Source organism: Tripterygium wilfordii, chromosome 8 (assembly GCF_013401445.1).
Source record: "Tripterygium wilfordii isolate XIE 37 chromosome 8, ASM1340144v1, whole genome shotgun sequence".
In the NCBI taxonomy this organism is placed as follows: Eukaryota; Viridiplantae; Streptophyta; class Magnoliopsida; order Celastrales; family Celastraceae; genus Tripterygium; species Tripterygium wilfordii.
Window position 1 is genome coordinate 11888970 of NC_052239.1, and position 26540 is coordinate 11915509.

Below are 26540 nucleotides of genomic sequence, written 5' to 3' on the forward strand. Positions count from 1 at the left end.
AATTTTCTCTTATTTATTTTGCCAATTATTAGATACAATAAATTATTATTTGTCTTCTTGCTAATAAAATTAACTCCAGTTGTGCTGTACATGGAACCTAGGTAACATCTCTGTCCAGCTGGGTTGGAATCCCAATTGGCTGAGTTTGCAAGTTAGTGAATTTAATTTCCTGTACTTTACAGGGATGTAAACTATATATGAGCATAGAATTAAACGGATCATTGCCGGCCCACAAGACTTTATCCCGGCTGACCTGGGTATATTACCTAATTTTACATGTTCCCCATATTATTTCAAATATTCAATAATTTAAATTGACAACTGTGTCACATCTGAATTAACAACTTCTTTTGTCTCATTTTCTGCATAAATTCTTAAATAATTCCGCAATGTGTAATGTAATAATCGACAGTCTTTGCATCAACTATATATCTATCTATATATATATATATATATATATAGAAATAGCATTGACAGAGGTTTAATGACATTAGCAGCCATGGCAATGAAGAGGCTCTCTCTCTCTCTGGGTTTGGTGTTGTGTTTGGCTTTGACCAGGTTTGCAGTTAACGAAGCAATTCATGAAGATGCTCTTATTACACATCTTCCTGGTTTTAGCGGAAAGTTTCCATCAAGACACTATTCAGGGTATGTTCGTTAGTTCGTGAGGTTTTGCTTTAAAGAAATTAAATACATTTGGTAATCGGATCTTGTTTCCCTTATCAAGGTATGTAGAGGCAGTGAAAGATATGCGTCTGTTTTACTATTTCATCGTATCCGAGAGACAACCAGAGACGGATCCTGTTGTTTTATGGCTTAATGGCGGACCTGGATGTTCTAGTTTTGATGGATTTATCTATGAACATGATAAATTTATGTGAAATTTTTTTTATGTGGATCATATGTGCCAATATTGTACTAAAATTTGACTCAAATAACTTTTGAGTTATTGTCCGCTTTGGGCCTCAAGGCCAGTGGCAGATGCAAGATTTGAGATTATAGGAGGAATAAAAAGTGATGCGGGTCCCCAGAAATTTTAATCCAGTTCAAGTTTTCTATTTTTCTTTTTTAAGTAATCAGGAGTTCTACCAAATAATATAAATATTTTAGATCAAGTTCTTAGCTCGTAGTCGTAGGAGAATCTTCCTTTCTGAAAGATGTGGGTACGATATTCCTACCTTCCTCTTACATGAAAATTTTTATGTGCTTATCTGACATGCGTAATTTGTAGATTATTATGCGGATCTATTGATTTACCCAATACATAATTGGAAAAATAGTGGTTACGAGTTTCCTTATAATAAAATAATTAATATTTTTTAGGATACCGCTTAATCTTGTGAGATAATGAATCATATGTGCCAATAATCACTCAATTATTTTTTTTAAAACTTTTCTAGTTAAAAAAATAAAACTAATTTATTTGGCATATAATTATATAATTATTACTCCCATTGTTTTAATCTCCTTCAGGTCCATTCAACTTTAAAGATGGAATCTCAAGTGGAAGTCTACCGAGATTGCATCTCAATCCCTATAGTTGGTCCAAGGTTATTTTTTTTTTAAATTCAATTATTTTTTCCACTACTTTTTTTTTATTCAGTCTTATCCCTCAACTATATTTTTTATTTTAGGTTTCCAATATTATTTATTTGGATTCTCCAGTGGGTGTTGGATTGTCCTACTCTAAACACAAAACCAAGTACAAGAATGATGACATTATAAATGCTCTAGATACACATATGTTTTTGATTAAAGTAAGTTATTTTTAAAATTTTGAACATATTTTTGGACTAAAAAAAATATTAGAATAATTAAAAATAATATCATGTACACTAAATTTAAAAATAAAAAATTTATATTTAAAGTTTTAGGGGAATTATTTTTAAACTCTTTAAATTTTGACAATTTATAGTGGTTTGAGTTATACCCCGAATTTGTGGAGAATCCATTTTATATCTCTGGAGAATCTTATGCGGGAGTTTATATACCAACTCTCGCTTCAGAAATAGCGGAAGGTATTGTATTTTATATTTGCATATGTTTAGATATTGACTTTTTTTACATACTAATTAAATTTTTATTCTCTTGTAGGAATCGAAAATGGTTTTGAACCCAAAATTAATTTTAAGGTATGTAAATGTTTCCCAATAACTATAAATTAATATTGAAAAAAATTAACTTTTTTATAAACAGGGTTACATGATTGGAAATGGGGTCGTCGCAGATCCAGTATTTGATACTGACGTTTTGATATCTTATATACATAGCATGGGACTTATCTCAGATAATCTTTTTGAGGTGGGTGAACGAGAGATGTAGATTGATTTACAATCTTTACGTATATAAACATGTCTTTGAATATATATATGTTTTTTGGTGCAGGATATTCAATCTACTTGTAAGGGAAAGAGGGTTGATCAAAGGAAATGTTTAGAAAACCTCAAGAAGGCTGTCAATGTAATTAATTTTTGTTCTTGGTACTTTTATTTTTCCTTGCAATTCTTTCCAAATTTGGAGAAAAATATGGTACTTATCCAGTTATCCTATCAATTTAGCTGGTTGCTGATCTGAACAAGTATCATATTCTGGAGCCTTGTTACCATCCACCCAAGACTAATCATGAGAATATAAAAAGAATTAACACAACCTTGATGAGAAAGTGGATGTTCGGCCATGGTGGTGTTGTGTCTCGATGGATTGATAGTGAAGGCCGTGGTGATTGCATTGTAAGTTAGATTTCAATATACATTAGGTTAATAATTCGTAAATATGGTACGTGTGTGTATATATATATATATATATGTATGTATGTATGTATTAATGCATATATATAGGCTAGTATTGATTGTTTTCAAGAAAACAAAAAAGTAATGTGATTAAACTTGTGTACAGAATGATGAACTTGCGACTGCATGGCTAAATAATGAAGAAGTAAGAAAAGCCATCCACACAGAACCGGTAAATGATCTATTAAACACGTGCTTGTTAGTACTTATCTGTCTATATATGTATATATATATATATATATAAATTTATCTAAGAAAACAATACAAGTATGGAGTACTTCTCTCAAAAAAAAAAAGAAGTATGGAGTACTTGCATGAAATAGCTACTTTGCTATTGAGAATTACAATTGTTTTGTTTTCGGATAGGCTATTGTCTTTATTTTTGAAAGAAAAAACTATCATTAGATATAAAGAAATGCAAGATTAATGCTTTACCAATGAAAAGCCGTGGGTGTGTAGCCGACCCCGCTGTAAATTCATTTTCATCACTAAATAATTTTTTTATAAATTTTTAGGAAAATCATAATTGTGTTTTGATCAGAATTACGAGTTCAATGGTTTTTTTTTGTTTCAAACAAAAATAAAATTAATCTCAAAAGAGACATCGAGTATTTCGAGTTTATGTTCAAATTCATCTAATTATGCAATTCATGCCAATGAAAAAAAAGGTTGACAAGATTGGACGGTGGGAGATGTGCACAAGAGATTTGGATTATAATCAAAACTCTGGCAGTATGATTCCCTACCACAGAAAACTAACAAAGAAAGGTTATTTGGTGCTTATATACAGGTAAACTTAATTTAGGAAATATTATCATTTTAAAATAAAGTAATATTCAGGAATCAATTATGGCTAAATTATACTTTATGTCCTTCAAGTTTCGACCTTTTATCGCTCATGTTCTTAAAGTTGAAGTCAGCTACTTCCAAACCCTCTACACACATATCTCCATAGCGCCTCCACATCAACATTGAGGATTGAATTGGAAATTATTTAATTTTTCGAACCGAGGATAGAAACGAGACATTTTAAATTCTAAAGACAAAAAGAGAAAATTTTGAAATTTCAAGGGCATAAAGAATGGTTTAGCCGATCAACTACTAATCTTAACAACTATTCGGAATGAGTTATCTCTCTTTGGAAGTTACGGGTTCGATATATTAGACTTTTAGGCACATAATTTGTAACTTACAATATAACCATCATAAACATAATGTGCACAACTATTTGCAGTGGAAATCAAGACATGGTTGTTCCATTTACTGGAAGCCAAGCATGGGTTAGATCACTTGGATATGACATAGTTGATGAATGGAGGCCATGGATAGTAGATGACCAAGTTGCCGGGTAATTAATTATAATATTTAAACTAATGATAAATACATATAAATTATGATCATTATGGGGTATAATTGATCTTATTAGGTGTATATATATACTTACATATTTTGTGGATGCATGCAGATACTTACAAGGATATCACCATGGACTCATATTCATGACTATTAAGGTACGTTGGTGGGTTAGCTAGAAATATTTTTTTGTATATTTCAAAATAAATTATTAAATATTTAATTACTCTTGTTCATTAAATTACCATTTTGTTACAGGGCGCAGGTCATAGAGTCCCAGAAAGCAAGCCAAAAGAGGCATTGCATTTCTATAGACATTGGTTGGAAGGAAAGCCAATATGAACAGACACTTCAAAATATATCTCTAATCAACGTTTTTCTTCTTATTTTTCTTGTAAAGCAAAGAGAAATCTTTGTCTTTGTTTGGGCGATATGACGAACCTTTTTTTTTTTTTTTCTTTTCTTATTATTGAGAACATAAATTTTATGTAAAATCTGAAGAAAATGGTTGCCACTAGGTGAAGAATTAGGTCATTTTGTGCTCATTCATTATATCACTAATTTAATGATGTTCATGATATCAACTAAACTAAGACCATTTCCAAGTATTAGGAGGGGAAAAAAAAAAGTATTCGATTAGAATCTCCCTATCCTCCTCCCATGCATTCCAAAAAAAAGGTTCTCATAAAAATTATAAGACAATATTAGGTTTTTGTCGTTGGACTTAAATATCCAAAAGTTCACTACTGAGTATCGACCTGTCATTCTACTTTCGAAAATGATATATAACCCATCAGTTTGGTAGCCCATGGGAGCCCAACAGGTTTATTTCATTGATTTAATTAATGGAATAGTTTTATTTTCACTATTTTTATCTCATAATTCATTGTCCAAAATTTATTGTTTTAATATAGATTCTATTATTTTCTAGAAGTACAATCTAGAAATCATTGTTTTAGTTTTGAATTCGTTGTTTTTGAAAATTCCATTGAAAAAATAATGGAATTAAGAAATTCCATTGAAAAAAATAATAGAATTAAGATTTATCTGATGAAATTCATCGACAATGGATCTTATTAGAAAAAAATTTATGCGTTAATTCTAAATATGTAATTTTTTAAAATTCTAACATATATTTTAATTTATATTTTAAAAGTTAAAACGTTTTAAAATTTTATTTAGAATGTATTTTGTTGTGACTTGCTTCTTGGGCTATTTAACGTGGGCCCGACCCATGAAGTATCATGATGTAACGGTAAAAAAATGTGATCGAGCCTCTCAAAGTTCTTAATTCTGGCTTTCTTCTTCATCTCTCGTCCTCGTCCAAAAGATTTTGAAAACGAAGCGACGAAGTAGATGTACACAGACTCAGTTCTCTTGATCAATTTCTTCTTTTGTCTGTCTTGATAACTAGAAGGAAGTGATGGGGATTGGAGGAAGATTTTGGGATTTGCTTAAACCACCCTATGTGCGACCCGAAGGACCCTATTTACTGAGAAACAAACGCGTCGCCGTCGATCTCTCATACTGGGTCGTTCAACACGAGATCGCTATCAAGACCTACACTACATTCGTAACCCGCTTCTGAGGCTCACCTTATTCCGTATAATCAACATTTTCTCCAAGGTTTCTCACTACTAGTCTGCTTTTTATTTGAACAAAAATATTATTGTTATTAATCTCTGTTTACTCATCTGTTTGGCAACATAACAGAACGGAAGTGAACAATGTATTTGATTTTCTTTCGTGGATGATTGATTGCCCACTGCACTTTTCTTCTTCTACTAACCATTTTTGTTTGTTTTAATTCTCTCCATTTACTAGCTTATGAAAAGTATGAATGTCTGGTATGGAGTTCTGGGTTCTTGAAAATATTGAAGAATAAGTGCAATTGAGAGTTCAGCTTGCTTTTGGGATGCTCATTCGGTTATTTACTAAGAGTGGTTTGCAGGAGCTGCTTGAAGTATTTGGGATGCTTGGTCTGAAAGTTTCAGGGGAAGCTGAAGAATTATGCACTCTATTAAATAGTGAACGTCATGTAGATGCATGCATCACAACTGACAGTAACGATTTCCTTTTCGGGGCCACTTGTGTGTTAAATGCATCAGGCCTAATTCCAAGGTAAATCTTGTTTTCTTGCTAGGATTTCAGCTATTTTTTTTCCAATTTTCTATCACTGGATATATCAACTACTTAAGATGGCAATCGGGTTAGTGTGAAATTGTTGTGTGCAGAATCTACCTATTCAAATCAAAGCATTATGATTATTTATTAGAGTAGTTTTTTCTTATCTTTTCAGTTTGTTGGAATATTTAAATTTGGTAAATATATTACAATTGTAGGATATCAAGAAAAGTGCCATCTGGAAAAGAATGGCGCTGTGGTGCTTAGAATTTTTGCTTATCTAAATGAATCTATTTCTTCTTGAAACAGATATTGGTAAGACTTATCAGTGAGTCAAATTTTTGTAGTGAGTGCATGGCAACAGCAATACATTTTTAGATGAGTGTAGACATGAGAACACTCTTTTTATGATGTAACTGCAATGTTATGCAAGTATCTGATGAATATAGTTGCGATTGAGAGCACTAACGGAAGAGTTATTATGTGGTTCATCTATAGAACAATTGTGTTTGTGAATCAAGTAGAAACCATTATTTGTTATTTAAGTGATTCAGTGAGGTCAGGGAAGACTACATTGGAACAAATAAGATGCCAATGAGACTGAGTAGATTTATGGAAAGATGCATTTATTAAATGTTAATAGGTTAGACCAATTGTAGAATGGAATACAATGAAAGGTAGTCAGCTAGGACGGTCTCATTATCTGCTAATACCATCGGCAGAATGGACGTTTAACAATTGTTTCTTTTGTGATCATTCTTATATAAGAGTCTGCATGGAAATATGGTGGCACTTCTCTATTTTCTTCTGATCTTCAAAAATGAATGGTCATCTGGGAGGTCCTAATCCTTGACTTAGGTACATGAAAAAACTCAATGGAATTTAATTTCTTATAGCTCACCGTCAAAGTATGCTCTTTTAAACAAAAGAGAAGAGTACTAAACCTTCTATTTTTGAGTGCTTGGTTGGAAGTTTTTCGGGAACAGAGGAAAGGGAGGAACGAGTTTTAGAGAGTTGTAAGCAGTCAGTGGGTTCCAAATTGTTATTAGCTAAAGAACTATTAGCCTGGGGATCAATTTTGCAGGAACAAACATCAGAGGAGCGTAACTCAATCGATCCCCATGTCCATATATTGGATGATTTGGATTGAGAGGAAGATTACTGTCTTCAACGGCAATGAATCTTCTTTTGAGGGTTTCTTAGATAGCTTGTTTAACTGTCTCAAGTTTTGGGTTTCTTTTTCTTCTGGGAATGTAATTTGATGATATAAATCTTTCATCCATGTAATCGTCAGGTTGTACACGCATGGTGACTTGATAAGTTTATTTCCTATAAAAGAAAGTGAGCGATCAACTACCTCCTAATCCCTAAACATGAGGAAAACTTCTCCTTCCTTCCATTGTGCTCACATTCCCCTGGATCTCTTCCTTCAAACAAAGTGTGAGATTTGAACGTGCTAAAATGCTCTTTTATTCTTTTGCTACACTAGCTAAAACGGGTGAGAGGGATTTGAAACACTTTTATTTCTGATGAATTTTGAGCTCATGCGATGGGGTAAACGAAGAGATCTGCTGCTATGTTTATGGATATTTTTCAACCTTGGAATTTCTATTTTACTGAGCAATTGCTTTACTAGCTGTCTACTGAAAGACAATCGCTGGTTTATTAAGATTGCTGCTAGTAGCGGCACGAGACACTAAGAATGTTAATATGTGACTAATGAAATATTTGTCTTGAGATGTTTTGGATTACATAAGAGGAGAGTGGAAATGAAGTAGCTTATGGAGGCATTGCAGAGTTATAACGTTTTCTTGTTTGTAGGAACTTAGATAATCAAAAAGAAGGAAGAGTTCAACCTCACAACTGATGAGTGCATTTTTGTGTGCATCCTTTATATACAGTTCTGTCAATTTTGTATTTAGTTACTTGCAATCATTCTACCAAGATGTGTTGCTTAATTATGGATATCTTATGTTCTTAAGATTGTATTTTGCAGCAGTGCTTGGTGATGTTTTGGCGCCAAGCCTTTGAATGCTACTACAAGATTACAACAGGTCGACTATATGCTGATGACCTACCATTCAACTCAATCTCATTGCCACTCAAGAAAGTTTTAAAGTTCTTTATAAAGTAAGGACCTGTAGCATTAGGTATATATATTTTGCTTTGAAAATACCATTGGTGCTAGTTAGGTTAAAAACTATGATGTTCACTGTCCCATGTTTTTAAGGAAGTAAGCAAAATCTTAGAAAGGCAACTTATTTAAGGTATTCATATACATTCTATATGACAGATTTTACAATCTTCTTCACATGGAAACTATCCATCGAGTTGTACTTTTCCTTTACTATTCATTTTTATATGGTAGTCTTTATTTGGATTTCTAACGTCCAAACCATGCTATTCGCTTTCAAGCAGAAGAAATCATTAGAAGTGTATTATTTTCTTTGGAGATACTGAGAAGTGAGGGCGCCAAAATTGCCGAACTTGTCTAACAAGTGTTTTTGTTTATCAGTTTGATTTTAGAAGTTGTTTCTGGTTCCATTGCATTAGTGGTTATTCATTTTTGGTTTTTTTTTTATCTGCTTACAGCACATGTAGCATGCACATATAGAATATTTTCTCTTCGTAAGGCTCGGTATGCTTGCATTAGGAAAATTTCAATATGCATGCATTTCATACATACCAAGGATGTATAAATATGCACCTCAAGTTTACAACATACACTCATCTGTGCACTCCAACCTTTCCTGCCTCTTATTGTCATCCTCAAACATGAACAGTGAGGGGTCCGTCGTGGTTGATCTTAGTGAAAATGATGCTCAATCATATACTAGCCTAAGCGTCTTGGTGGTGGATTGTGATACTGAATGTCTTACAATTGTGTCGGATATGCTTCGCAGATTTGAATATAAAGGTATGTGTAACGGAGATCTGATATTTTCTTTTTTGTATCTCATTTCTTTCGGATGCTTGATATGTTAGTGAAACTATCATAGTTAATTTGCAACAACTGTTGATCCTGTTCGTGATATTAACAGTATTGATTTAGAGGTAGAGGAGTTTAGCGGGGGCATAAATGGGGCAATTGCCGCACTGGAAGGCTTTTTCTTTTTAGTGGTTGCAGGGATTTTTTTTGTCCCTGATTTAACTCTAAATTTCAACAACTGATACAGATAAGGTTTATGCTCTATTTGTGTTATATATTTGGAATATGTCTTAGCTTTGAAAGTCAAATGTTAGATGTAGTATTGAAATTATCTAATTTATTGATGTTTAATAATTGGTTGCACTAATCATAATATCTTTTTGTACGAATTATTATTAACGAATACTGTCTAGCTAGTATATACATACATATTTTTTAAAATATTTATATGTATCCTGTTGTTTGTCATTTGATCAAAGTTCTTGCCCCCCATCCCTGCACTGGGAATCTTCAATCTGTCACTGGTTACTGATGGTTCACATAGTTGTTCTAGTGTGTGATGACTGATTTAAATAAATGAACCTAAAATCTTCATCCTCAATGTCACATGCATAATGAATGAGATGATTGAATGTGATTGCAGGTCAATGCATAGTAGTTTTTTATTCCCCAGAAGATGCAACCTAATTCTGCGTTCCCGAGTGGAAAAAGATACTGTTGTTAGATTTAGAAATTTAACTGTCTTTTGGAGAGAATTGTGACTGTTCTTATATCCTATTTCCTGTTTTTCTTATTTAGAAAAGGTTTCAACAAAAGCACCAGAAGAAAGCTCCATAACATTTTGCTTTATGGTTTTATTTTAGTATTTGCATCATTTCATTATATGGTCTCAAGATGGGAGCAGGGGTGATGAAAATTCCATAATTCACGTAATGCACTTGAAATAGAACATTATTTCCAGATTAGCGTAACAGAGCAATTAACATTGCAAAATTAATATCTCCCGTATACTCTGCGTACCGTTTAGTCTAACGATACTTTTGACTGTTACTACAAAAATATGCTGCGCATTTATTTCGCTGTTCTTGTCTCGTCTTTCTTCTGTCTAGTTAGCAACTAGAATAACTTAATCAATTAACTACCATCAATTATAGGCATAACTGAAAATTTTCTACACTGCTTTCACTTGCAGTTATAACTGCTAAAAGAGCTGCTGACGCATTGTGCATTGTGCGGGAGACAGAAAATGAGCTTGATCTTATTCTGACTGAAACTCACTTACCTGATATGAAAATGTATGAATTCCTTGAGGCACTAGGACAAATGTCCAATCTGCCAATAGTAGGTAAGTTTCCCCTCTTTGACCCTTTTATAGCCATAATATTTCTTCTTCATGATCGGAACTTTTTAAAAGCATTTGCTTTGGGTTTGTCTCTTGTTGTATTGCAGTTATGTCAGCTGAGAATGATAGCAAAGCGATACTAGGAAGCTACCATAAAGGGGCAGTATTTTATCTTGTCAAACCACTCATGATGAATGATGTAAAGAACCTCTGGCAGTTTGCATACATCAGTAAAACAGAAAGGATGATGTCTATGGAAGGACTAAGTGGCTTCTCTCAGGAGTCACAACATGGTGATTCCGAGGCTCGAGAGTCTATTGTGACAATGGAGAAGCAGGTTTTGCTATGTGCCAAAGGACATGAGCAGGAAGAGATGTATAAAGAAGGTAAGGAAGACAATTTTGAGGTTTTGAAGGAGTCGAGGATAATTTGGACAGATGAGCTGCATGAGAAGTTCTTGCAAGCTGTAAAAGAACAAGGCGTTCAAAGTAAGTGTTTCTAGATAGAAATTTATCATGAGTGTATCATGACTAATTTGTTGCCCACGTTGTCTTTGTTTTGGTGGGAGCTGATCTCTTTTCTTTATTTGTCTATACGCAGATGCTCGTCCAAAGAACATTCTTGAGCATATGAATGTACAAGGACTGAAGAAAGAACAAGTTTCAAGCCATTTACAGGTTCGTTCTGCATAAATGACTTGCAATTTTTGAATTTTTTGTTACTCATTGAGGGACAGATATCTGCATTCTGCAGAACATGTAAAACCTCTTTCGAAGTGAGTAATACTTGAAACCCAAGTCACCAAATGACAATGGTGTACGCCATTTTCACCGGAATGGAGATCAAAAGTAGAAACGGATATAAATCGGCAAAGAACTTTAATGTGTTCAATTACCCAGTTTAGAAATTTTTTTGAAAATGAAAATTATTGTGTTGTGACCTTTTCAGTGTCTAACCAACAGAGTTTTTTTTTCCTCCCCTTTTTGCATGCGTTCTACAGAAATATCGTATTAAATTGAGAAAAAAGCAGGAGTTTGCCCAAAACACCATGAAGAATTTCAACGGTCTTATGTATATGCCTTCTCTTGGTTCCATCTATCTGACCAATCGTGTGGACACAGGCCCTAATAGGGTACCAAATTTTTTGCAGAGGCAGTCCACTCTACAGAACAGTTTTCCTGGTTTTTCTCGTCCTGATTCTGGCCAATTTGGATTCAGAAATTTCGTTATCGGAGAGTTACCTCACTCCAAGAAGATGAAAAATCATGTGGGAGATTCAGGGTTTAGTGTCACCTATCACCCAAAATTGTTCAATGATACAATACGAGGACAACAAGAGGAGCTAGTTCTGATGCCACAGCTATCATCAGTGCCTCCACCAGCACGATAATAATCTTCCCGTTCTTGCTGACGATTTAAATGATCTCTGGTAGGTTGGGCTACTGGTGTTTGCAGATTAATTTTTATAGTTTCTAGTTTACTAATAATGCTCATGTTTGAATATTGTGTTGTTCTTGTATGGATGAGAATGACTGATCTGGTGTCATGATATGGAATAAAACTCTCTTTGGCTAGCCTGTATGTTTTCTGAAGAGAAATCTACTATAATAATAAAAAAAATTTCTCTAGTCTCTTTTAGGCTGTTGATTTGGTCTAGAACCTACAGCAATATTCATTCTTACAACTGATTCACCAGGGAAAAAATATTTTTACCAAGGAGTTCTATGAGAGCTCTTGTAAAACTTTTTTGGGATAAAGCATTTTTCATCTCGTTTTTGCATTATAAAGATGAAATGCTTGCTGAGAGAAAAAAATTTGTTAGCACAAGTTATGCTTGCTCAGGTGTCTAGAGGCCCGTTTGGTAGAGCGTGTGCTCAATGGTATCGTTAGCGGGATATGATAAGCAACTGCTCTGTTCCCAAACGGGCAGAAAATGGCATCATATACACTGCCATTTCCGCCCAAAAAACAGACGCTCACAAGCTGAGCTTAAGTTGCATTCCATTGCCCAGGGTGTCTCTCCCAGCTCTTATGTGAGAGATTCACGGGATTTGGGTGTCAAAAGAATTCATTTGATTTTACAGATACTGACAGAAATGAATGGTAAGAGTAAATTATAGACACTAATTTGTATGTTTTGGGAGAGTTAAGAACCAGGAGGACATACTGCCTCTTTTGGCATTCCATGGCCGTAAATCAATTAATATATTTTCTATACTATAAAAGGGATCAAATTGTCACCTTCTAATAGTAACTGTTATAACCAAAAATCGTCATCTATGTTAATCAGCGTTGATCATAAATCAACAGTAGGTATAGTCTAATTATCATTAATTCATCATTTATCTGTTATTAACTTTTAGTACCCTCGGACATGGCCCATAAGGCCTGAAACCCTGAAACACACGACCATGGACAAATGACTTACCAATGTCGTCGACATTATCGAGCATCATCCCTACAAACACCAACCCCCATCCTGTCAAAATATAGCCATTACAACCACCTCTGCTTCGACCATATCCCGTATATACCTACACAACGTAATCAAACGTCATTGGTTTACTTGGTCAATACTCTTTAAAGCCACGTCCCATCAATCACTTCGTAATCTTCTCGAGATATATGTCATTTATGACAATAGATTCGAAATATTTAACCCCTCTCTCTCTCAAAAAAAGAAACCAAATCTAATGGATTTACTCTGACACACGCCTAAAATACTCTGAACCCAATCAATTCACAAGATCCTTATCTTGGGCATTACAAACCAGCTTACACTATAATATCCACAAGAATCATGCCGACTTGGTGACCGATTCATCGGTTTTACGATTTAATTGACTGACACAGTACGTTTTTATAACATTGATTTTGAGGTCTAATTCTACCCAAATGGCAATAACCAATTCTCACCTTCTATATGAGAAAATGAGAATTAACTATTTTCACATAGGTAGAATAGCCTGATTTGGCAAATGATAAAATTATCTTTAATTATATTTATCCCATATTGTTTGATTAAATTATCTATTCTATTATACATTCATCCTTGTAGGTGCTTGATCTACAATTGTTGAAAAGTCAATGTGGGTCACTAGCGAGTTGCAAGACGCGTAGACAGAAGATAATCGAAAAAATCTTCACCAGTGGGTGGCGGCCAAAAAAGCTTCGGCCATCAAGTCAAGTCAGTAAAGACATAAGCCAAAAAGAGAGATGCAATAGATGCAGATGATGACTGTGATCGTGGAGAGTGGTGCGGCAGAAGAAAGTGTTTAGAGAGATGATGAAGAGATAGAGTGCATTGCAAGCTTTTGAGAGATCAAGCTAAGATAGGCTTTGTTCTTATTGATCTGTCCTTCCTTCTCTAGAAAGAACGAAGGGTTTATATAATTTGGATAAAGTAAAGATAGTGACATCACACCAGACGGGGCAAGTTCCAAGGATGACCTGTAAAAGAATGATTTGAGGTTAGCGTGTGTCAGGAAATAGGGTTTGACATGATTGGTAACAAAAATAATATGTCACCAATTGCGGCTTGTCCTTTGTGATAAGATAGGTGTAAGTTTCAAGGTTGCATGAAGTAGTAAATCTCGCAAGCTTGATGTTGAAGGAAGATTTTCGATTGGTTGATTACGATTAGCCCAAGGTATTCATAGTGGGCCTGTAGGTAAAGTGTTGGTCTTAAGCCTCGTTAGTCAAAGATTGAACTGGGCTTGAAACATACCTGAGGAAAATAGACTTGAACCATTTTTGGTCATTATAAAAATTAAAATGAAAAAATAAACCAAACACTAATCTATTCTAACACTCTAGTAGCTCTGATTGGTGGGACGTTTATTGGGGCGCGGACCCGCTTTCCCAACCCATCTCACCAAACAACCCATATAAACTGGGCTCGTGTGGTAGTGTGGATTGGGTTTAGTTAGGATTTGTTAATCAATCATATTCATATTCATTATGAATAAATTATATGATTAGTTAGCATATCTCCATGAAAGCCACTTTAACAACAAGAGATTTAGATTTGTTAATCAATCATTTTCATTATGATTAAATTATATGGTTAATCTTCATTAAAGCCACTTTAAGGGACAAAAAGATTTTCATTCCAAAAGTAGAGATAATTTTGATGGCCAACCTCTTTTGTGTAACGTAGGATGTGCCTCCTCCGGTAATAAGGACAAAGAGGCAAACCATAGTTTAGTCTACACAATCCCAAACGAACCCAACTAGACCAACAATAATTGGTGAGTCGAATTACACTACATGTTGTGCAAACAATTTAATAAGATTACCGAGTAATCCGATTCTCACAATTTAATTATTTATAACATGAATTTTATTACAGAAGAGAATAAATCAGGATTAAGAACACAATTTGAAACAACAATTTGAACACAATTCAATAGGAATTCAATTTTAATAATATTAAATATTTTAAATACATTTTTTAGAAGGCTATTCGTACCCTAAGGCTAATATTGTTAATTATATTCAGATTCAAATTTAATTTCAACTTTGATTAAAATAAAACTCCAAGTCAAACCAGTAAAACCACAGTGGTAATTTCGATGTTCTCATGCTTTAGGAGGGTATTTACGTAACTATACTGCACTCGCTGTGTCTCGAACGTACGTGCCACCAATATCGACCGTAACCCTTCGGCTGGAAAAGCCACAAACCGTCCCTACCACACACGTGGAATATTACGCCACGTCAGCACATCGGGAAAGTAAAAAAAAATCAAATTTCTTCCACCCGATCTCAACGGTCGAATCCTCCCTATTAACTGCAATCGTAACCGTTCGATCTTCAATCATGCTCGACATTTAAGCCCGTGTAAACTCTCAGGAGTAGGACAGCATCTGTGGAGTTGAAAATTGAAATTAAATAAATGATACGTTTTTTTTTTTGTTTACAGTTATAGAGAGAGCTACGCGACAGGGAGACCTGACAGCTCCTTGTATGTGCAGAGAAGAAGAGAGAGAGAGAGAGAGAGAGAGGGTGCTTGTCTTTAGAGAGAGAAAGAGAGAAGAGGAGTTTGATTTTTGAATGTCAAGACGGTGATTGTTAATAGTATTGTCTCTGTGTCTGGTAGTGCTTAAATCTCGAATGCTTTGGCTGGGATTTTTCAAACTCGAGCTGCTCCTACTACTTTTATTTTTTTAAACGATTTGGACAGTTCAATAGTCTCTATCTCGACTAGGCAACAAAAACAGCTTCTGGGTTTCTTTCGTTTTCAAATTGAGTTTATGGGTTTCTGACTCTTCACGATCAACCTGTTGTTGATTGTTGATTTTGGAAGTATCACCGAAATCCTGCTCTTTTATTGAGAGTAAAAAAGAGGGAGAAAGATAGTTGTGGAGATTTGAAGGTGAAGGTGAAGCTATGGTGGGGTGGTTTGCTTTCCTAAGAAAAAGCTGAAATGCTGGTTCTTGAGTCTTAAAGGTTGGTTCTTGAACGTTGTTCTTACTCGCTTTCTTTGATCCCAACTTAGAAAAAGAAAATGGCTTTGCTTTTTTTTTTTTTATAAATATATATGTTTGTTTGTTTCCCCAATTGCTTCCACATTTGGGTTTCTTGTTATATGAGATCTTGATTACTATTTTGTTTGTTCCAGCTTCTTATAGTGTGCTTTTGTCAAGAAAGAGAGAGGTGAGTACTGTCTGGTGGCTGTTAATTGACGAGAGCTTTTGGAAGTTAAGGAAAGTCAAAGCAAATTGAGGTACTTTCATGGTTTTTGCTCATTGAATTTTCTTAGGAGTATAGTGGGGTTGGTCCATCTTGAATTTAGATACACTCTATACTTATACAGTTATACAACTGTTGATTGAGACTCTTGTCTTCTCTTCAAAGGGAAGTTTTTTTTCTTTCAATCCAGCGAACTCGTTTTTTGGATTATACCATCAAAGCTAGGAACCCATTTTACTATTCTACGTCTCTTTGATCCTTGGATGTAGATCAAGATAAATTCTTTAGTGTTGAAAAGTAAGGCTGCTGCTTCGATCTCAATTTACAGCCACGCCCCCGTCGTATACCAAAATATGTGATATGTGGAACAATAATATTTGATGCCTAGAAGGTTATTTTGGTATTTTAGCATGGATCTGCCACCCTCTTTAGCCGTTAAAAGTAATCATATGATTCCATCAACAATATTTTAAAGCCACTGTATATTAATGTACGCATTATTTTACAAAATGCATATTTGTTGGCATTTAATGATCACTTGACAAAGCAGTGGAAATGACTCGTGGGGGCACCTTTTAGGTATACTACGACTTGGTTGGTCAAGTTTTGTTTTCAGTAAAACAAGCTTTGTGTGATCACACAAGATTCTCGAAGTTCTTGATCTTGGCCTATTTATTTTGTCTGGTTTCTTTAACACCTGTAATCTTTGTTTATAATTTAATTTTGATGATTGTAACTGCTCCACTGCCTCTCAACTAATCTGGCTTTACTATTCATATCTTCTTTACATATATTCTCATCTGGATCATTGCTCAAAGGTTTGGTTTTTCTCTGATGTCCAGCTTTTGCATCTCTATAATTCAAGTTAATCCATACCCACATTCAAAATCATGGTGGAAGACGATAACAACAACGTTTTGGTTGATATGTCAACTGAAGAGTGGTTATCACATGCCCAAGAGCTTGTTCCAATGGCCCTCCAGAAGGCTAAGCAGGTTAAGGGTTTCATTGGAAGGTGGAAGATCATAATTTCCAAATTGGAGCAGATTCCTTCTCGTTTATCAGATTTGTCAAGCCATCCTTTCTTCTCAAAGAATGCACTTTGCAAGGAACAACTACAGACTGTGTCAAAGACATTGAAAGAGGCAATTGATTTGGCTGAATTATGTGTGAAGGAGAAGTACGAAGGGAAGCTCAGGATGCAAAGTGATCTTGATGCTTTGTCGGGGAAGCTGGATTTGAATTTGCGAGATTGTGGGCTTTTGATCAAGACTGGTGTCCTTGGAGAGGCTACTTTGCCTTTGACATTGGCTGGTTCTCAGCAAGAGCCGGAGGCTGTGACACGTAGCAATATAAGGGAATTGCTTGCCAGGCTTCAGATTGGCCACTTGGAGTCAAAGCACAAAGCTCTTGACAGTTTAGTTGAAGTCATGAGGGAGGATGAAAAGAATGTTTTGACTGTTTTGGGGCGGAGTAATATTGCTGCATTAGTTCAATTGTTAACAGCAACTTCTCCCTGCATACGTGAGAAGACTGTGACTGTAATCTGCTCGCTTGCAGAATCAGGTGGTTGTGATAATTGGCTTGTTTCTGAAGGCGTTTTACCTCCCCTTATAAGGCTTGTTGAGTCTGGCAGTGCGGTGGGGAAAGAGAAGGCTACAATTTCACTTCAAAGGCTGTCAATGTCTGCTGAGACTGCCAGGGAAATTGCTGGGCATGGTGGGGTTCGGCCTCTGATTGAGGTATGCGGAACTGGTGATTCTCTGTCACAGGCAGCTGCTGCTTGTTCTTTGAAGAATATATCAGCTGTCCCTGAGGTTCGACAAACTCTAGCAGAAGAAGGGATTGTAAAGGTCATGATCAATCTCCTTGATTGTGGAATTCTTTTGGGATCTAAAGAATATGCAGCGGAGCTGTTGCAGAATCTCACTGCAAGCAATGAGAGCCTTAAAAGGTCTGTGATTTCAGAAGGTGGTATTCGGAGCCTATTGGCATACCTTGATGGTCCTTTGCCCCAAGAATCCGCAGTAGGGGCATTGAGGAACTTGGTTGGATCAGTTTCTATGGAAATGTTGGTTTCTCTTGGCTTCCTTCCTCGTTTGACTCATGTGCTTAAAACTGGATCACCCAGTACACAACAAGCTGCTGCATCGGCAATCTGTCGGGTTTGCAACTCAACTGAGATGAAAAAACTGGTGGGCGAAGCAGGTTGCATTCCCCTGCTAGTCAAGATGCTTGAAGTTAAATCAAACAGTGTTAGAGAGGTTGCTGCACAAGCTATTTCAAGCTTGATTACCCTTTCAACGAATTGCAGAGAAGTTAAAAGGGACGATAAAAGTGTGCCAAATTTGGTCCAACTACTTGATCCAAGCCCACAGAGCACTGCGAAGAAATATGCCGTGTCCTGCCTTATGTCTCTCTCTTCAAGTAAGAAATGCAAGAAACTGATGATTTCATATGGAGCAATTGGGTATCTAAAGAAGCTTAGCGAAATGGATGTACCAGGTGCCAAAAAGCTGCTAGAACGGTTGGAAAGGGGAAAGCTAAGAAGCTTGTTCAGCAGGAAATAGAGGAAGCAACATTCTCCTTTTGTACCATGAAGGTTTTTCTTTTCTGTACAAGTATTGTTTCATTATCTGTATGAAACAAAGCAGTCTAGATCTGAATCAAAGTTCTTAAGTATTAATTCTATGCAGTCAAAGTTTAATTATTTATAAATATAAAATGTTCCTCTATGTCTATTTCTGCAGAGGTCATCAATCCTCTGCTTACTGCATTCTTTTATTCTTTTGTGATGAATTTATGCTCTCCTTTAATTTTTTTTTCCCTCTTTCATTTCCTTCTATAGTTTGAAAGTATAAAATATCTATACCAAGTGCTACTGACATTTTCCTATGAACAATGGAATAGGCAACGAATGTGTGGAGGATTGATTATAATTTTACATCTATGATTTCTTGTATATTATCTGAAGCACTATGGTGGCACCATTGAGACCTCAGAAGGCTGCTTTTAACTTTCTGAATCGGGTTAACGCTTCGGGGGAATAAATGTCAGAAAGTGTTATACTTTTGTGGAACAATTTCTTATGCTTTTATGAGTTTAAACATCTTGCAGATGGCCTATATCATTCTCCCTATTTTCCAGATGATAAGAATTGAACATTCTGATGGACGTTTCAAACCCGGTGGCAAAATGAAGGCCGCGTAGTTCTTATACAGCCACTACTCCTGGTAATGCCTGGTACCTTTCTTTGGTACTTATTATATTTTGTTGGACGAGCATGCAGCTAAGATACTGACTTTCTGTTTCGTGCTGTGATTTTTTTGAATGCCTGCTGTTAAGTTGGCCATCAATGGGATTTTTAACATGATTTGGATGTTATTTTTTGCATAACAATTTGGTTTTGGAAGTTCTAATTCCTCATATTTACCTATACAGGCGACCAATACTTGTCAATCAAAATTGCTGCATATAAACAAAACTCTTCTGGCCGAAAGAATGTAAGTATGGTCTTGCATTCTACACTTGATTGTAAACTGCATTTTCATCGCTGGAAACGCTTACTGCTGCTATCAGAAGTGAGTTTTGAGTGGCGGTACTGCTCCTATCCTATCATTGATGGATGAAAAATCCAAGTCTCGAGTTACCCAACTTGAACCGGATTAATATTGGAGGGACGGGGCTTCTCCTTGCAATTGCAATCAAATCAAGGTAAACTTTCTTCCTGCGGTGTCTGTAAGCGACAAGATTGTTTATTTCCCAAAATTTTTTTTTATATGGATTGTCCTATTTTTGTTTCCTTGACAGAGTCAAGGTAAAGATGCATACTTTGAAGGTAAAAATTTCTAGTTGTTCAACAATGCATTGGGGGTCAAAATCTAGCCGGTAAGTTCACCACTTTTGTTGTCTCGTGCTAAAGATTATTCCTTTATTATTGTGGAACTTAGGATTTTTTTTCTCTATATTTATTCTTTAAAATATGGGAAAAAAAATCATGTTTAGGTAATATGAATAATATGATACCAACAATCTTATTCCCTTTCTTTAAAACACAGCACACCTAACCTTGTCCAAGCAAAATGCAAAACGCTTCTGCATAAAAACAATCCATCTTGGGAAGCGTGACAGCTGGAGTTTTGACAACGCTTTTGACCGCCGTCCGATTGGTTATTTATTTGTTTAGTCAAGGGCGAGGATCACAACATCTGTTGCGATGGAAGGGGTGGGGCCAGATTTGTGATGGGCCGGAAACGTGATTTTGTTTCTTTGTCCCGAGGTCCAAACAAGGCCTTATCAGTATCATGTGACGATCGTCGTAATGACGATCCACAAGCCGAAGGCAAACGAGAGACAGAGGAAGCTGACGCTATAAAACCACCAACAGGGTTAGGGATTGAGCTTTTCGAGGTGGCCATTAATCAAACATCATCGCCCACTACCTTCGGTGCGCTCTCTCTCTCTCTCGACTCTCTGCACATTTTTCTCTCTCTATCTGTACTCTATACATACTCAGAATCACGAACCATAGTTCGTTTAATTGTTGATCCGGACTTTGAGGTATACAAGGAATAGCTCGCCGTATTTTTTGGATTATGATTCTGTGTTTTTTATTCTGCGCTGACTTTTCGGTTTTCATGTTGAATTGTTGTTTTTTTTTTCCTAATCGTTTGGTCCTTGCAGAATTTCATTTTGATATCTATTTTTTGCTACCATAGCTAGATTGATTGTGTTCTTCTATGTTTGATTTCCTGGAAAATGGAAGAAAACAGAGAAAATGGTGATTATACGTTCAGCGTTGAGGAAAAAGATTGAAATTTAGGGGTTCATTTGAATAAATAATCCCGGTAGAGTTTTGTGGCTAATTTATTTATTTGCTAATTCTAGCTTTTTGATTGAAGCTGGATTTTCCATCTTAACTTGTTAATTTTCGAGTTCCAAATTGCTAAGCTAAATTTTCCAATGTAATTGTTTCATTTGGAGTTCGTAGAGCAGTATTAGAGAGAAGGGAGGGCACATGAGAGGGAAAATAACCCAGGTTTCAAATTGTATTGGCCTCTCAGTTTCCTATGTGTCTGCAAGTGAATTTGGTGCTTTCTGTTTTAATTACTAGGAATTTTTAAGGGAATGCTCTCTGTGGCACGTTCACTGAGCTTTGTAAGTGGGGAAAATGAAAATATTGATTATAGAGAAGGGTATGGTTTTACTTAGTGAACGATCTTGAATATGGTTTTATCTGATACAGGATCTATATTCTTTATTGCTTCAACCTTTACCTTTTTGTTTTTTATTATATCTATCATGATCTATCAGTTGATAGCTCAAACAGTCTCTTCCCTCCCTGAAGTCTTCCAAAGCTGATTTCACGATTCATTATTGATATGCTCTAAAGTTATTTTGACATTATTCATCTATAAGCATGTTTGCTAGTTACTTTGACATTAAGTTACCAGTGTTATTAGTGTGACTAGAATACAAAAATGAAAAGAAATGATATCGGTTGTATTAAATGGGCAATACCTTGACTCTTTTTTTTATTATTATTTCTTGATGCTTTCAAGATAAAAAGATGAGTTCGTTGGATGTGGCCAGAGCAGAACTAGCACTTGCAGTTTTGTATCTGAATAAGGCTGAGGCAAGGGACAAGATATGCAGGGCAATACAATATGGTTCAAAGTTCTTGAGCAATGGAAAACCCGGGACGGCCCAAAATGTAGACAAATCAACCAGCCTAGCCCGAAAAGTATTTCGCCTTTTTAAGGTTAGGTGATATCACACAGAAGGGCCCCTATTATAGTATATTCTTTTATTTGTGCATGGTATGAGCCTATACTTGCTTTTACGGAAGGTATCTGTTTTGAACTTTGTCTTTAGAGTTTTTATTGCATTGCCTTTCATGCCTAATTAACCACATCGTTTTTGCAGTTTGTCAATGATTTGCATGCTCTTATTAGTCCTGTACCTCAGGGAACTCCTCTTCCACTTGTTTTGCTGGGGAAGGTAAATGGACATCAGTTGAAAGTTGAAACTCTTCTATGACTATCTCCATTTTCTTTTTTTAACAACTTCAGTATTTCATGTTTATTTCAGTCCAAAAATTCATTACTATCGACTTTCTTATTTCTCGATCAAATTGTCTGGCTTGGTAGATCTGGCATCTACAAGGTATGAAATGCTTCTCTCTCACTCTCTCTCTCTCCCACCCCACTTCTCCCACATGCTCACATAGCCATATGGATTCTTTGAGAATGTGGTGATTATAACTTTAAATTTGATTTGTTGTAGAACAAGGAACGTGCTGAGTTCCTTGGCCGGATATCTCTTTTCTGTTGGATGGGGTCCTCAATTTGTACCACATTGGTTGAGGTTTGCTGCTCACTCATTTCTCCTCAAATCTGTTATTAACCAACCCCAACCCTTGCCCCTCCTTCACGTAATAATGATAAGAATGAAAGGAATTTAAAGTCCGATATTTTTCCCCACTGTTTTCACATTAGATTGGAGAGCTCTGCAGGCTTTCTGCATCAATGAAGAAGTTAGAGAAGAACCATAAAAGTGGTGACAAAAATCAGGTATGTTCTTGATGTGATTCAATTGTTTGTTGTTACATTATTTATAACTTTCACCGCTTCCTTTCTTGTTCCCTGATGCACGTCCGTTTCCTTGATATTTTTGAGAGTAGGATGAGGAATATCGTGCTAAACTTAAAAAATCAAATGAGAGGACCCTAGCCCTGGTTAAAGCGGGTATGGATACAGTGGTTGCTGTGGGGTTGCTTCAACTGGTACCCAAGAAAGTTACCCCACGTGTAACTGGAGCCATTGGGTTTGTTAGCTCACTAATCTCCTGTTACCAGGTATGACTCTGATGCCTTAAATCTTTATTTGACGTCGGGCTTATTTTTTTTTTCTTCCTTCTACGAGTTTGCATGGTAGTGAAAGAGATCACCAGGTTTTAACATTTAGTTGATTGTGGAAAGGTCTTAATTTTCAGACTATTAAATTGGTGTGGTCTATAAGTTGAAAGTGGGAAGCTTGCTCAAACTAGTATTAAGCTCAGAATTTGTATAATTTGGTGTGGAACAATTGGGAATTGTTTGAAGTAGTGGTAAAGAACTTTTGAAAGAATAGAAATGTGGCGATGAGAAAATTGAGAACATGCAGTCACGTGCCATTGTAGCGTCAAGCTATTGCGTCTAGTTAACTGTATATGTGTGTGTTTAATTCAGTTATGAGGAGCTTCGATTACCTTGTTATGGACATTGTGTGTGTGTGTGTTTTGTGAACTAGTTTTGTTTTTTAATGTTATCATTGTCTTTGCTTTGGAATTGCATATGATGATTGCTTAATTTATCTTGAATTTATTTGTGTGCTGAAATAAATATAAGAAGTTATTATTATTATTGAATTTATTACATAATTTACGAGTTTTGCGCTTTGCGTCTTTGAAGCGTACGCTTTGAAGCGAAGCGACGCCTTTTCGCTAGCACACTTGACAACACTGCTGTAGAGATCTCCCTACAGAATTGGATTGGAATTGGATTGTGCTAGTGCTTTATGAGAATTTTTTCCTCTGTGTGTGGATGTTTCAGTTCATTTTTGCTAATACAATCACTTCGTTTTCTTTTTGGCTGCAGTTACTTCCATCACCCCCAAAGCCTAAGACAGTCTGAAGGTAGAAACCTTGTTCAGCTCGACAAAATTAAATGTCCTTTAATAATTGTTCCAACCATTGGCAGTGCACACTTCTTTAGTTTTTTTTTTTCTTTTTCTTTTGGGCAGTCTTGTGATGAAAATTCCATAGCTAGTGACTTCGCAACATCTGCGTAGTGCATACTATTGCTACAATAATAATGACAGAAGTATCTTTCAAGATAGTAAAGCTGAGATGTTGCTTGCAGATTATTACGAGCTTGTTTTACATGGCAATTTTATTGTCGATTTACTTAAATTCTCTGTGCATAAATAGGTATCTGTGCCTGTGTACATGTATGTATACGTAGTAGGAGAATAAGGAGTTTTAAGCATTCTTAGGGTGGATGGGGCATGCGTGCATGAATGTCTCCTTCCCAGTCTCATTGTTGCAGAAAACAAAACTGATATTTGAACCTGTGAAAAACTCATCCATCCAGATATGCTACGCCCATTCAAGGGTGTCTTGTCTTATACATGCATATTGGTATGTGCATGTATATATATAGTGAAGATATGTGGTTATACGTATTGCCATTGGTACGCTATTCATAAGTGTCTTATACATGCGTGTATTGGTATGCATTCATGCACGCATGTTGGGGAATTTGGTAGGATTAGTAGTGATTGCAACAAATATTGAAAATTGATGTTTCAAAATGCGCAGTCGCTTTCCTTAAAAGAGTATTTGGCCCACCAAATGTTTGCATTGGGTTATAGCAGATCCTTTGCCAGCCTGGTGTATGGATTAATAAGTGAATTTTATACATTAATAAGTGTATTGCATGGATCTCAAACGAAATCTGATTTCGAGTTGTTGAGCTAGATTAAGATTTTGCATGTTCGTCATTGTTAGACTTGGAGGATATCTGATTTTAATCCTGTAATGCATACTTTGAACTAGTTCCCCCCTCCATCAAGTTTTGTCCAAGTGCAATTTGACACAGCTATGGGGCAAAATATATTTGCCGCGGTTTTCAGTGGTCCGATGGTTGATCCTATGGTGGGGGAGGCGATTGCTCTTCGGTTGGGTATTAATAGATGTTTAGATTTTCAGTTTCGAGAGGTTCAATTCGAGGGGATGCCCTTCTTGTGATCAACGCGGTTGTTAATCCTCCTTTGGTTTCGCATTGGGTGATTGAAAATTTAGTTAAAGATATTAAGGACAGTTTGTAAGGGATCCCAAATTGGAATCTCTCAAAGGTTAGTAGGTGTCAGAACACTTGGACGGATGGTCTCGCCAAATGGGTCACGGCTAGGAATCTTTCTTGAAGTATTTCCACTTATTTCCTTTCAATGGTGCAAGTATGGTTGGATACCAAATATGAGCCTCCTGGGCATTGTTTTAGTCTTTTTTTTCTTTCTAGTTTGACTTCTATTTGTGACTCTTTTATTAAAAAAAAAGTAATTAATTATATGATGGCTATAAATTTAATACACCATTCCCAAAAGTGAATCACTTACCAAACACTAAAAAGCTAGCTAGCCTAGTGTAAATGTAGAGTGCCTACTTAATTCCAAATGGGATAAAATTAAAACCCTGGTTCAAGAAAAGTTTTAATTCCTTTTTGTCAAAAAAGACTTGACTTGAAGGATCAACAACGCTTTGTTAATATCAATACATGTGGATCCCTTTTATCAAAAAAAAAAAAAAATTTCATGTGGATCCCAAAATCCCACTTAACCAGCAGCTTTCTGATGGAAGCAGTTTGTTTGTAGATGTGGTGGACAAACTAATTAACCAAATTACCAAATGCTGCTTGGACAACTTGTCTCACGCGCACCCCACGTGGGGTGCATTACACTTTCCCAGGACGGATGGTGCAGTGTGAAAGTACGGATTGATTGGTTAGTTCACAACTAAACTAACATAACTTGAAATTCACCAAATCAACAGTAGAAATATAGGTCCGCATTTTAAGTCTTATGAAGTTCACATAATACGAATATATGAAAAGCAATGTAAAAATATATAAACAATAGCGTGAAAAACAATGAAATAGAAAAAATGCAACATTCATAGGGGTGGTTGCGGCATGCTATTTTATTTTATTTTTTTTTATAGAAAGCCCTGTTGTAAAAGATTTTTGAGGCATTCAATAATTTTTAATTTCATTTATAAAAATTATACATGTGTATTATTCCGCCTAACAAATCCAACGATATATTTTTTGTCTGAAACAAAATTAAATTAAATATAAGAAATACATGACAATTTTAGATCGTCGAATAAAAACTTTTCATATATTTTTCATGTTGATTTGATTTTTTGTTTCAAACAAAAAAAAAATGATTGAATTTGTAAAACCAATCAATAGGTAATCAATCAAATATCTCAAACGTAATCAATCAAATCCCATATTTATTCTATGATAATTTGATTAATATTACAATTATTTTTGATTTTATGGGTCAATCATATTCAATAATTAATAGCACAATATTATCTTTTAGTAAGTAAAACTTGCCATAATGGTAAGCCACCCATCCTATCCCGCAGCTCAGCTAGATTAGAACCTTCTCCTCGCTTCTTACATAATTGTTTTTTTAAAAAAAAAACAAACAACTAATGAAAGGAAAAATGATGTGTGAAGATTCTAATTGCTTGAAAGTTCATC

The 26540-nt window shown here is 35.5% G+C and overlaps 4 protein-coding genes across 10 annotated transcripts; all 4 read left to right on the forward strand.

Annotated features, from left to right (window-relative positions):
- Positions 1-499: 499 nt before the first annotated feature.
- LOC120003663 (serine carboxypeptidase-like 20) lies at positions 500-4484 on the forward strand. The gene is made up of 14 exons (XM_038852677.1): positions 500-656; positions 742-866; positions 1473-1550; positions 1635-1757; positions 1916-2018; positions 2095-2132; positions 2197-2301; positions 2386-2460; positions 2559-2729; positions 2896-2961; positions 3458-3579; positions 4024-4137; positions 4255-4300; positions 4401-4484. The coding sequence occupies exons 1-14, from the start codon at positions 500-502 to the stop codon at positions 4482-4484; spliced, it is 1407 nt and encodes a 468-aa protein (XP_038708605.1).
- A 932-nt stretch (positions 4485-5416) lies between these two features.
- LOC120003778 (two-component response regulator ARR14-like) lies at positions 5417-12111 on the forward strand. 5 transcript variants are annotated; one of them, XM_038852864.1, is made up of 7 exons: positions 5417-5768; positions 5967-6263; positions 9050-9183; positions 10388-10540; positions 10645-11025; positions 11138-11214; positions 11538-12111. In XM_038852864.1, exons 2-7 carry the CDS (start codon positions 6058-6060, stop codon positions 11925-11927), a joined length of 1341 nt encoding a protein of 446 aa, XP_038708792.1. In that variant the 5' UTR covers positions 5417-5768; positions 5967-6057; the 3' UTR covers positions 11928-12111. The 5 variants fall into 5 exon arrangements, with proteins under 5 accessions (XP_038708792.1, XP_038708797.1, XP_038708794.1 ...); XM_038852869.1 differs by having other exon boundaries at positions 11688-12111; XM_038852866.1 differs by having other exon boundaries at positions 6094-6263.
- Positions 12112-15465: 3354 nt separating this feature from the next.
- Positions 15466-18982, forward strand: LOC120004038. Of its 2 annotated transcripts, XM_038853252.1 has the most exons (3): positions 15466-15988; positions 16161-16265; positions 17074-18982. In XM_038853252.1, exon 3 carries the CDS (start codon positions 17122-17124, stop codon positions 18799-18801), a length of 1680 nt encoding a protein of 559 aa, XP_038709180.1. In that variant the 5' UTR covers positions 15466-15988; positions 16161-16265; positions 17074-17121; the 3' UTR covers positions 18802-18982. The 2 variants fall into 2 exon arrangements, with proteins under 2 accessions (XP_038709180.1, XP_038709181.1); XM_038853253.1 differs by lacking the exons at positions 15466-15988; positions 16161-16265 and adding an exon at positions 16662-16810.
- A 1482-nt stretch (positions 18983-20464) lies between these two features.
- Positions 20465-24135, forward strand: LOC120004039 (peroxisomal membrane protein 11D-like). Of its 2 annotated transcripts, none has more exons than XM_038853254.1 (8): positions 20465-20678; positions 21793-21992; positions 22157-22231; positions 22322-22396; positions 22517-22597; positions 22729-22803; positions 22914-23087; positions 23868-24135. In XM_038853254.1, exons 1-8 carry the CDS (start codon positions 20474-20476, stop codon positions 23901-23903), a joined length of 921 nt encoding a protein of 306 aa, XP_038709182.1. In that variant the 5' UTR covers positions 20465-20473; the 3' UTR covers positions 23904-24135. The 2 variants fall into 2 exon arrangements, with proteins under 2 accessions (XP_038709182.1, XP_038709183.1); XM_038853255.1 differs by having other exon boundaries at positions 20654-20791.
- The last annotated feature ends 2405 nt before the right edge of the window (positions 24136-26540 follow it).

Bases quoted from the DNA above. Each gene is read 5' to 3' on its own strand.
- LOC120003663 (XM_038852677.1), top strand. From the start codon at position 500: ATGGCAATGAAGAGGCTCTCTCTCTCTCTGGGTTTGGTGTTGTGTTTG. The intron at 867-1,472 runs GATAAATTTATG...TAATCTCCTTCA, and splicing joins ATGGATTTATCTATGAACAT to GGTCCATTCAACTTTAAAGA. The intron at 2,461-2,558 runs GTAATTAATTTT...CTATCAATTTAG, and splicing joins ACCTCAAGAAGGCTGTCAAT to CTGGTTGCTGATCTGAACAA.
- LOC120003778 (XM_038852864.1), top strand. From the start codon at position 6,058: ATGCTCATTCGGTTATTTACTAAGAGTGGTTTGCAGGAGCTGCTTGAA. The intron at 9,184-10,387 runs GTATGTGTAACG...TTTCACTTGCAG, and splicing joins TCGCAGATTTGAATATAAAG to TTATAACTGCTAAAAGAGCT. The intron at 11,215-11,537 runs GTTCGTTCTGCA...TGCGTTCTACAG, and splicing joins AAGTTTCAAGCCATTTACAG to AAATATCGTATTAAATTGAG.
- LOC120004038 (XM_038853252.1), top strand. From the start codon at position 17,122: ATGGTGGAAGACGATAACAACAACGTTTTGGTTGATATGTCAACTGAA.
- LOC120004039 (XM_038853254.1), top strand. From the start codon at position 20,474: ATGGGCCGGAAACGTGATTTTGTTTCTTTGTCCCGAGGTCCAAACAAG. The intron at 22,232-22,321 runs GTAAATGGACAT...TGTTTATTTCAG, and splicing joins CACTTGTTTTGCTGGGGAAG to TCCAAAAATTCATTACTATC. The intron at 22,804-22,913 runs GTATGTTCTTGA...TTTTGAGAGTAG, and splicing joins AAAGTGGTGACAAAAATCAG to GATGAGGAATATCGTGCTAA.